Source organism: Corylus avellana, chromosome ca1, assembly GCF_901000735.1.
Source record: "Corylus avellana chromosome ca1, CavTom2PMs-1.0".
Classification (NCBI taxonomy): Eukaryota; Viridiplantae; Streptophyta; class Magnoliopsida; order Fagales; family Betulaceae; genus Corylus; species Corylus avellana.
In genome coordinates, this window is record NC_081541.1 from 12,401,333 (window position 1) to 12,413,534 (window position 12,202).

At 38.7% G+C, this 12,202-nt stretch overlaps 1 protein-coding gene across 1 annotated transcript; it reads left to right on the top strand.

Moving 5' to 3' along the window:
* The first annotated feature begins 9,326 nt into the window (after nt 1-9,326).
* On the top strand, nt 9,327-10,030 carry LOC132187665 (major strawberry allergen Fra a 1.05-like). Its single transcript, XM_059602059.1, has 2 exons — nt 9,327-9,561; nt 9,656-10,030. The coding sequence occupies exons 1-2, from the start codon at nt 9,378-9,380 to the stop codon at nt 9,949-9,951; spliced, it is 480 nt and encodes a 159-aa protein (XP_059458042.1). The 5' UTR covers nt 9,327-9,377; the 3' UTR covers nt 9,952-10,030.
* The last annotated feature ends 2,172 nt before the right edge of the window (nt 10,031-12,202 follow it).

The following is a 12,202-nucleotide window of genomic DNA, read 5'->3' on the forward strand; positions in this document are numbered from 1 at the left end:
TAATAAAGATTGGTTTGACACCTACATGTCAATTAATTTTGGTATAATTACTATAGGTAATGGTGTAGATTGTAAAATTACTGGCATAAGTAATATTAGGATTAAGATGTTTGATGGTATTGTTAGAACATTATGTGATGTTAGACATGTACCAGATGTGGAAACGAATTTGATTTCATTGGGTACCTTGGATTCAAATGGTTATAGTTATAAGTCTGAAAGTAGAATAATGAAGGTGACTAAGGGTGCGATAGTAGTGATAATGGGGCAGAAAAGTTCAAAGAATATCTATAAACTATTGGGAAGTATAGTTGTAGGTGGAATTGCCTCTGTAGAGTCTGAGTCCGATTGTATTGCTTTGTGGCAAATGCGTTGGGTTATATGAGTGAGTGAAGCATGTTGGAGCTTCATAAGAGAAATTTGTTAAATGATGTTAAAACGTGCAAGCTTGATTTCTGTAAGTTTTGTGTTCTAGGAAAGTATAATCGGGTACAATTCAAGACAGCTGCGCACAAGACAGAGAGCATTCTGGACTATGTTCATTCTGATGTTTGGGGACTAGTGAGGACAGCATCACGGGGAGGCCATATGTATTTTGTGATCTTTATTGATGATCTTTCCAGAAAGGTTTGGGTGTACTTCATGTGGCACAAATCATAGACGTTTGCTAAGTTCAAGTTGTGGAAAGCTGAAATGGAGAACCAAACTGGGAAGAAAGTTAAGTGCCTTAGGACAGATAATGGCACTGAGTATACAAATGACAAGTTCAGAGATTTTTGTGAGCAGCATGGTATAAAGAGACATTTCACAGTACGCAAGACACCACAACGAAATGGTGTGGTGAAAAGGATGAATAGGTCTATTGCAGAGAGAGCTCGATGTCTTAGGTTGAATGCTGGACTTACAAAGATTTTATGGGCAGATGCAGTGAGTATGGCATGCTACTTGATCAACAGGTCACCGAGGGTAACACTATATGAGAACGTTGCAGAAGAGGTGTGGACAAGTAATGAGGTAGATCACTCTGGTTTGAGAGTATTTGGTTGTCCAGCCTATGTGCACATACTTAATGAAGAGCGATCGAAGCTAAATCCAAAGTCTAGACAGTGTGTCTTTCTCGGATACGGGAGAGAGGTTACAAGTTTTAGGATCTGAACGCAAATAAGGCGGTGATCAGTAGAGACGTGGTATTTGATGAAAATTTCATGTTGAAGAGTACTCAGGGTAAAGAGCAGTAGGTGCCAGAAACCAATAGCAGTGATAAGCAGGTGGTGCAAAAGTTAGAGACTCTTGTGTAGGAGAACACTTCTCAGGGTAGAGAGCCTTTACTTTAGGAGTTAAGGAGCGTCACACTATAGCCATAGACAGGCCTAACGCACTATCAGGCTACCAACCAAGTACGATTTTGATGACATGATTTTTTATGCTCTTCTCATCAGTAGCGGAGATCCTACTACTTTTCAAGAGGCTATCAATAGCCAAGAGAAGAGCACATGGGTGGGTGTTATGGCGGAGGAAATTGAGTCCCTGCATAAGAACCAGACGTGGGATTTGGTGGAGCTTCCAAAGAGGAAGAGGGCGATAGGGTATAAATGGGTGTTCAAGAAAAAGGAAGCAGTATCAGAAAAAAGGTGGGAGATTCAAGGCTCCTAGTACTAAAAGGTTTATTCAGCAGAAAGGTGATTATGAGGAAATATTTTTTCCAGTGGTCAGACATACTTCCATCAGAGCAGTATTGGCATTGGTAGCTCATTATGACATGGCATTGGAGCAAATGGATGTGAAGACAACTTTTCTCCATGGTGATTTGAATGAGTAGATTTACATGGAGCAGCCAGAAGGGTTTAGTCAACCTGGACATGAGCATTTGGTCTCTAAATTGAAGAAATCACTTTATGGGCTGAAGCAATCTCTAAGGCAGTGGTATAAGCGATTTGACTCCTACATGATCAGAATTGGCGATAGAAGATGTGAATATGACTGTTATGTGTATGTAAGGAACCTTGATGATGGCTTATTTATTTTTCTGTTATTGTATATGGATGATATGCTTATTGCAACTAATAGTGTAGTTGAGGTCAACAAACTGAAGGTTTTGTTGAGTAGAGAATTTGACATGAAGTAATTGGGATCAGCTAAGAAGATTCTTGGGATGGAGATTCACAGTGGCAGGGATGCCAAGAGATTGTGGTTATCTCAGGCCGGCTATGTGAAGAAGGTGCTGGAGAGGTTTAGCATGGAAAATGCGAAACCGGTGAGTACACATTTGGCGAATCATTTCCGTTTGTCTGTCTCACAGAGTCCAAAGACAGTTGAAGAAACTAAAGACATGTCTAAGGTCCCATATGCCAGTGCAGTGGGGTGTCTGATGTATGTTATGATATGTAGCAGGCCAGATTTGGCTCATGCAGTCAGTGTGGTGAGCAAGTACATGGCAAATCTGGGGAGACAGCACTAGGATGCAGTCAAATAGATTTTCAGATACTTGAAAGGTAGTATAGAGTATGGCATCACTTTTGTCAAACAGAAAAGTGATTTTTCAGTCATCAGGTATGTAGATTCATATTATGCAGCGGATTTAAAATTCAAGAGGTCGACCACGGGTTATGTGTTCACTTTTTACATGAGGACCCATATGTTGGAGGTCTATGATCCAGTCTAAGGTTACGATGTCCACGACTGAGGCGGAGTACATGGCGGAGGCTAAGGCTGCAAAGGATGCTTTGTGGCTTACAGGGTTAATCAGGGAGCTGGTTATTCAACAAGGTGAAATGTTGTTGTATTGTGACAGTCAGGGTGCCATTTACTTGGCAAAGAACTAGGTGTATCATGCGAGAACCAAGCACATTGATGTGAGGTTTCACAAGATCAGGGAATTGGTTGCTACAAATGAATTGTTACTTGAAAAGATTCACACTTTTGAGAATGCAGCGGACATGCATGCAGACAAGTTCAAGTATTGCTTGGACTTGACAAATGTCTCCAGGTGCTAGAAAGGAGAGGAGGGGAGGTGGCATCCCCAAGCCTATTAGTTCCAAGTGGAGGCCCAATACTTGATTATCTTCAAAGAGGTGAATACACACCAAGGTGGAGATTGTTGAAACAAATGGCTCATATTCTACTTTTGGCCCATTGAGTTTAATTAGTTTATATGGGCCTTGGGACAAATAAGTTGTGGGGGGTATTTTAGGGTTTTTCAAAATACTTACAATTAGGGTTTTCCTATAAATATGTTATGTTGTAACCCTAAATCATTGAATAGTAAAATATAGCCTCACTCTTCTGTGGACGTAAGCACTTTACTGAAATGTAAATCTGTGTCTCGACTCTCTCTTAATCTCTCTTTTCGATTCTATATTATTCATCATTGTTGTGCACGGTAACAACATACCGACGAAGCTGTTCGAGTCGTTTATCCTCGATGCTGACAACCTCATCTCGAAGGTTGCACCTCACGCCATTAAGAGTGCTGAAAACATTGAAGGAAATGAAGGGCCCGGAACCATCAAGAAGTTCACCGTTGCCGAAGGTTAGCATTTTACTTGTACAATTCTATATTTTTCGCTATCAAAGCATCATACGTTACAAGGTGTTTTTTTTTTTCTCCTTTTCTAGTCTCTCTCTCTCTCTCTCTCTCTCTATATATATATATATATATATATATGGCAGCCAATTCAAGTATGTGAAGCACAGAATTGATGAAGTTGACCCTGATGAGGCAACCTATTTCTCTCTCTTGTTTAAAGAGAGAAGCTCGAGGAAACCCTTAAGGTTTTTTCCCCAGCCACCTCCCAGTGAGGTCCTCCCCTCGTGCGGTTTCCTCTCCCCCCCCCCCCCTTCTTTTTTCTCTCTTTGCTGTGTTTTTTGCTTGGGTTTCTTTGTGTTTTGTTCTTGTTTTCTTGTGTAGCTTCGCCACCCGTCGCCGCTCTTCTCTCCTTTCATCATTCAACCACCGTCCACTTTGTGCCGTCCAGCCCCTCGTTCCCATTCAGCTCGCCGTCCTTAGCACCTTATTTTTCGTCATCGTCCAGCCTGTCGCCCAACCTGTCGCCGCCCAACCTGTCGCCGTTCAGTCCATCCCCGTTGCCATCCACTGCCTTGCCGAAGATCCTAGCTGTGGATCTGGTTTTTGGGGGTTTAGATCGAGTTTTTTCGAAACCCGACCTACTATCCTACGCCGACCCCAGCACCAATCGAGCCCTTCCACCACCCTCTCTGGCCTCCTAGCTTCCCATTTCCACCAACTGATCCTCGATCCATCCACTGCTCGCCTGTGCCCAATCTGTTCTTCACCCGCCTACCACCGCCCATGCCCATGCTTTATGGTGTTCTTGGTGCTTGTTTTTGTTGTAATTTTTTTACTTCTGTTTTTCTGTAATTTCAGTTTTATTTTGCTGTTTGTCTTGTTTTTTGTGGGTTTTTATCTCACTGCCATGACGTGGTTTGATCTTGAGGAATAGGTTGATGTAGGTGGTCGTCCTTCAACGGCTTATTTTTGGTTCTCTACAGTGCATGCTCTGCAACAACCATTTCACCCACAACGGACTCTTCATGGAGTTTCTTTGCAATTTGCACTGCCTTGTGTGGCTCTAAAATAGGCCCGGCTTACTTATAGTTCTTTTGGGGTCATTGGTAATCACCATTGCATACTGTTTGGTCCTTGTGGATTGAATCTAGAATTTGTTCTTGTATTTGCACTGTTCTTTACTATTTGGGCTCTGTTGTTGGGGTGCCCTCTCCTTTTGTATTTATTTTTGCGCTGTTTTAGTTTGTTTAGGGTTTATTGTTGGGGAGCCTACTCCATTTTCATTTTTAGGATCTCTCACTTCTTCTTCCGTTCGGATTAGAAGTGGGAAAGATCCCTCCATGTACCCCTTTCCTTATTCAATTAAAAAAAAAAAAAAGGAAAAATATAAAAAAGCCTCCCAAACTACCGGCCGTTTTCGATTTAGCCCCCTCATGTTCCAAAAATGATAAAGTAGTCCCCCCAAACTACCAAACTATTGCATTTTGGCCACTCCGTTAGTCAAAACCGTCAGTTTGGACGGAAACTGAAAAACGACGTCGTTTTGTTGGGGGACTACTTTATCACTTTCTAAACATTATGGAGCTAAAATGAAAATGGCTGGTAGTTTGGGGGGCTTTTTTATATTTTTCTCAATTTTTTTTTTATTAAAGGGCATTGTAGTAACTTACCCATAACAAAATGACGTCGTTTTGCAGTTTCCGTCCAAATTGACGGTTTTGACTAACGGAGTAGCCAAAATGCAATAGTTTGGTAGTTTGGGGGCTACTTTATCACTTTTGAAACATTATGGGACTAAATTGAAAACGGCTGGTAGTTTGGGGGGATTTTTTATATTTTTCCCAAAATTAAAAAAAAAAAAAGAAAAAAAAAAAGATGAGGTTGACTAGGCAAACTTGACATGCGTACGGCTACATAGTGATTGAGGGTGATGCTATGGGTGACAAAGTTGAGAAAATCTGTAATAAGATAAAGCTTTTTGTGTTGGAGATGTTGCTTGCATGGTGTTTTGTGCGCCCAATACTTGCTTGTGTTTCCTAATTAATAATATTGGCTTTGTTTGTACAAAACTTTTCTTCTTACTTAATGTTTTCTTTTATCAAAATAAAAATATTAACAAATAACTCAACACAAAAACAATATCAGCTTTACCAAATTTAAAAGGTTGGTAATGTTGAGGTTCAACAATGCCACTCTACTCACTTGGACAGCTCTTAGAACATGCTTTGCAGGGTGCAATTTCCAGTGCCATAATAAGATTTGGTTTCCCTTACTAGACACCAATTGGTTTTTAGATGAGATGGTCAAAATACCGATCCAACAAATGGTATCAGAGTCAGAATCATGGGTTTGAGCCCCGGGAGTGTCATGTTGAGGGAAGGATTATTGAGGTTTACCAATGACACTCTGCTCGCTTGGATGGTTCTTAGAACATGCCTTGTAGGGTGTGATCTTGAATGCCATAAAAGGATTGGCTTCCCTTATTGAACAGAAGGATATCTCACATAATGTCTAGAGATGATCATGCATGCTGGTTTTCTTGAGAGGTTAATTTTGTGCAACCTTGACTTCCATCAATTGGTATAATTGGTATCTATATCCAAATAGTGAAATGAAAGGTTAGTGAAAAACAATAACCCAAGACTTCAAACAACACCTAGAAGGGAGGTTGAATAGGTGTACATTCTCAATATAATACGAAATTTAAAAATTTAACCACTACACAAATAATCACCAAATATTATGAAAGCAATAAATCAATCAACACAAGTATTTGGTGACAAAGTAGAAATCTTTTAAAGAACTCTTTAAAAATAAAACCACAATGGGTCAACCAAACCCAGAAAATCAATTCACTATAGAAGAATGAGAAATTAAAAAAAAAAATCATACTTATAAAACTTTTGTAATTGACACTCTTGTACTGGACAATTAAGCAACCCACTTGCTCGCTACTACTGTAGTTCTCCCATAATCTCTGGACAATTCTTCTGCTTGATCTTTTTTACTGGAACTTCAATAGGTTGTTAGTTTTTTGATTATGAGCTTTGTGGTTTGAAAGAAACATTCCAAGAGAATAAACAGTGAAAACTTTACTTCTCAAACGTAATCCCAAACAGACCCTTAGAAATAAAGTATATATAAAAATAAAAAATAAAAAAAAATCTCCTTTTAAATAAATGGGCTAGTTGGCCAATTTTTTTTTATTTTTTTTTTATTTTTTTTTTATTTTTTTATGTCCGATATGACCGATTATGAGTAATTAATGTAGTATGTTTTTAAATTTTAAATGTTGTCTTTCTATAGTTTTGGCGAGTAGTAAATTCTGAAAAAATAAAACCGTGCATTAAATTTTTGAATTTAATGAAATCATAGATAAGGAAAATGAATGAAATATCATTAAATGCTCTTAATTAAGCCAGTTTAATGATTGGTTCACTCCTAAAAACTGGTTAAAAAATTATGTCTTGAAAATCTAGTTTAACTTTTTAAAAAAATAGGTTTACGCCACATATCACAATTTTAAGGCACTTAAATATTTTAAGGCACTTAAAAACCAGTTCAAAAATTATGCCTTAAAAAATCAGTTTAACTTTTTAAAACAGTGAGTTCACGCCATATGTCACAATTTTAAGGCACTTCTAACAAGGGTTTCGACTATACATATATTATATGATTCTATCAATTTATGAAAAATAGGGTCATGGTACTAGTCTCACTACACATACAAAACAATATTTTCTTTTATACTTGGGGCATCTATTGGAGAGACATCATGCAAATAACGAAAAGCTTGTCCTCTAACGATGGAGGACTTTGTTCGTGCAATTTGCTCGTTTTACTTAAAAGCCCATTTGAGATTATTTGGGAAAGAGGACTTTCGCCTATAAAAAAAATTAAAAAAAAAAAAAAAAATTACAAACCCATATATAAAATCGCAAATATCTCAAAGAAACACCGAAATATTGAAGCTTTGGCTATATCTAGCTTTTGAGGACGACAAGTGCACATGTTTACCTTTGGTGAAATTTTAAAGAACCATCACATTGTTGAAAATGGACTTTGCTTTTTCAGACATCGTTGATAAAGATGACTTCTTTGACACAATGACCCAAAACAAATAATCCCTCCATTTTATAAAAGATTACACACAAAAATAAATAAAAATGAGAGACGCATGTCGCTACCCAAGTTGTTGCGGTAGCTCGTGATCCATATATATAGATCCTATTTTTAAGGGTAGTTCAATCCATTAAAGATTATGGCTCATGAAGCGAAAGTTCAGTTCAAATTTTTATTTCTTTTTTCTCCTCTTGTATGGCCATGTAAAGAAAAAAAAAAAAAAAAAAAAAAAAACACCAATATATAGATCCTGCTTTTGAATGGATAGAAAACTTTATATATATAACCAGACATATCCATTTGATCTGAAAAGTCTATTTGTTCACAATGAAATATTGAAATTTAGCATTAGATCTAGTGATTAGCCCCAAAAAGAGAAGCCAGAATATGGTTGCCCATTGGGCCAGCAGCCGCCTTTATTGAATGAAAGTCAATTGTCAAGTTTAGGAAAATTAGAAAATGGTGCACGTGACTGGTTAAGCTTTCTAACAAAAATAGGTATGCGATTGTTTTAAAGAGTAAATCTTTTATTCACACACTATAGTCGACATGACTTGAGTTAAATAATCGCTTACAAAAGTAAAACTTTTTAAGTCCATTTAGCTCATACAATGTCAATGGTATAAAATGAGTGAGTATATCAGTACTCTTGTATTAAATGCCAAATGCAACGATTTTGCATGTTAAGCATATACATAAAGAAAAATGTTACACACACGTTCAAATGCTTATTCTCAAGTGAACACTTCTTGACGTGGTAGTAAAAATCACCTTTAAATTTAAAATTTAATGACAATCCATCTAAAATCCATTGTTTCACTTTAATTAATTATTAAACAGTAAGGGCTTATTTAGGATTGCGTTTGAAGGGCCTAAATGTGTTTTTGATATTCAGAAAGTCCGTTTGAAGAAAAAAGTATTCATTTAGTAAAAAAATTAAAAGCGTTTTTAAGGGTCTAAAAAGATTAAAAATGACCAAAACGTACTTTTCGCAAAAACTTAAAAATAAAGCTTTTGTCCAAAAGCTCTTTTTGACTTAAAAGCTCTATTTCTCAAACGCAATCTCAAACATGCTATAAGCCCAGAAAGTGCTCATATAGTGTTCTAATATTCAAGTAATTAATTCAATAAGTGGTTAGCCCTCCTGATCCATAGTTTTGTTTTTCTTGTTCACATTTTGATGAACTTTTGGGTTTAGTAGTAAAAGAAATAGTCGAGGTTAGCACATAAATTGGAATCAAGTGGGTTACTTTTATAAACAATTTCTGCCCGTGCTTTCTCCTTGACTAAATTACAAATCCTTCTCTTACAAAATTATTATTTATTTTTCATGGTGGGGCATAGAAAAAGAATTATTTGAAACAAGTTAAAATTCTTTCAACTACAACGGACACAATCACACAAGCTAACCTTGAGGTTAGCACATAAAATTGGAATCAATTGGGTTACTTTCATAGACAATTTCTGACGGTGCTTTCTTTGACTAAATTACAAATCCTTCTCTTTCAAAATTATTATTTATTTTCATAGTGGGGACATAGAAAAAGAAATATGTGAAACTAATTGAAATTCGTTGAACTACAAGGGACACATTCACACAAGCTAAACCTTGTGGCTTGTGCCTTGGATTATAAATACCACCCTCTAGTCGTATATCCCCCGGCCTCAAAAACTCTCCACTTAATTATTATCATTCTTTCTCACATCACTTCCAAAGTCTTAGCTCATCATGGGTGTGTTCACTTATGAAACCGAGACCACTTCAGTTATCCCTCCGGCTAGGCTGTTCAAGAGCTTTGTCCTAGATTCCGACAACCTCATCCCAAAGGTTGCTCCAAAGGCCATCAAGAGCATTGAAATCATCGAAGGAAATGGAGGTCCCGGTACCATTAAGAAGATCTGTTTCGATGAAGGTTAATTTCTACCACAATAATCTCCAAGGAGTTGTACGTTTTGTGTTTCATAGCATGCATCATATAGATACATTATTTTGTCAATATTTTGCAGGCAGCCCATTCAACTACATAAAGCAAAAGGTTGAAGAGATTGACCAAGCAAACTTTTCATATCGCTACAGTGTGATTGAAGGCGATGCTTTGTCCGACAAACTGGAGAAAATCAATTACGAGATCAAGATAGTGGCATCCCCTGATGGAGGATCTATCTTGAAGAGCATCAGCAAGTACCACACCATAGGAGACCATGAACTCAAGGACGAGCAGATTAAGGCTGGAAAAGAGAAGGCCTCAGGACTTTTCAAAGCTGTTGAGGGCTACCTCTTGGCACACCCTAATGAGTATTAATTAAGGCTAATTGTGTGGTGGTTATATTAATTTGCTTATTTCCGCCATCACGTGTTAAGGTTGTGGCTATCAATTTGTTTTGTGCGTAGTCAAATTGTTTTTTTTTTTTTTTTTTTTTTGAAGATAAACGTTCACTTTGCTATTAAGCAATCAATAAGAGATTACAAGTTGCTCTTCTCGAATAGTATCCGAGATACAATCAGGGATTTCTCCCAGCCACTCCTTATTTATTCCCATCCCCGCAGCCATTTTTGCAAGATAATGGGCTGCAAAATTGGCTTGACGTCCCACAGAGTGACACTCCCAGTAACTAAACTGGTTAAGCAAATTTTTTACATCAGACACCAAATGACCAAATCTGCTCCAATTTTCCTCCTGCGCGTTTACAGCCCTCACCACATTTGTTGCGTCCCCTTCCAAGCTGATATGCTGCACACCCAAATGTTGACAAAACCGCACAGCATTAAATAACGCCAAGGTCTCCGCAGCTGCAGGCTCCACTACCCCTCTACTGACTCTGCATTGGGCAGCAATAAGACGTCCTGTATGATCCCGGATCACCATTCCCATGCCAATTCTGCCACCGTTACGGTTTATGGCTGCATCCCAATTCACTTTTAGTCGACCCACCGGTGGTGCCATCCACTTTGGCGCATCCCTGTTTTCTTGTCGTTGCTGCTCATGCTGTTCACCCCCTACAGCTCTCTCATACTCCAACACTGCATTGTTTACTTGCCTTATTAATGTATTTGGGTGCCTAAATTGCCCCCCATGAATCGTCTCATTCCTTCGAAGCCAGATGTGCCGTGAGAGTCCCATAAACATTTTGACTTCCTCTTCGGTACCAGTTTGTAATACCTCTTCCACGATATGAATAAACATCGGCCCCTTCAAAGTACTCTTCTGAAACTTTTTGCAACTAGCTCCCCAAACATCCATAGCAGATGGGCAATTCCATAATATATGTAAGGGTGTCTCAGCCTCCAGACCACAAATCGGGCATAGAGGATCCTTGACAATTTTCCGTCGCAAAAGGTTTTCCCGAGTGGGTAAAATATCTTGACAGGCGCGCCATATAAATTTCTTCTCCACGCTAGGTATTTTAAGTTTCCAGATTCGTTTCCAGACATTACTCCTGTGCAGACCCATGGAGCTACTGGCTTTTTTCCTATCCTCTTCTTCCGTGGCCAAATGGTATGCACTCTTTACAGAGAACATGCCATTTGCCGTGCCCCTCCAAATCTGTACATCTTCTTGATGCGTACTACTGAGTGGAATGGATTGAATAGCATCAACTTCCTCCTTGCTGAAAATACTTTCAAGTAGTGTTGAGTCCCACCATCCCAGGTCCTGGTCAATTAGAGCACTGACCCTTAAATCACAAAAAGCCGGGTTTGGAGGAGATTGGATCGTAGAGCTATTCTGTAAAGGAACCCACTTATCCCCCCATATCCGGGTTTTTCCTCCATTTCCAATACGCCAAAACAGCCCCTCTTGTATAAGCATCTTTGAACTAATAATGCTCCTCCAAGCATATGAGGGTTTTGAACCAATAGAAGCATCCAGTACCCCACCCCTTGGAAAGTATTTGGCCTTTAAAATCCTTGCTACCAAGCTATCCGGTACTTTCCAAAGACGCCACACTTGTTTTGCCAAGAGTGCCCTGTTGAAACAAGTAAACTCTCTAAATCCCATTCCCCCCTTCTCCTTGTTGAGCCCCATGCGTTTCCAACTCATCCAATGAATTCTAGATTCATTCGATTTATGGCCCCACCAAAACTTCTGCATCAAAGAGTTAATTTTATTGCATAACATTTTTGGCAATTGGAATACGCTCATACTGTACGTAGGAATTGCTTGCACCACCGCCTTCAAGAGAATCTCCTTCCCAGCCTGCGACAGAAATTTTAATTTCCAATCATTCAACCGTTTTTCAATCCGATCAATGATAGACTTGAACTCCTTCTGCCGTGACTTTCCGACCAAAGCTGGAAGTCCTAGATAAGTGTCGTAACTCTGAGTTGCCGGTATAGCGGCTAGTGTCAAGATAGCATCCCGGTCTTCGGCCGATGTATTCCGGCTAAAAAAGATAGCTGTTTTATTCACGTTCAATTTTTGGCCAGACGCTTGTTCGTAACGCCTCAAGACCTGAGACAAACGATGCCAATAAAGGAGTTTGGCTTGCTAATAAAGGAGTTTGCGGCTCATGAGATTGTAAGGTGGTTTTGTAAGTTTTTCTACTTGAAAGAGA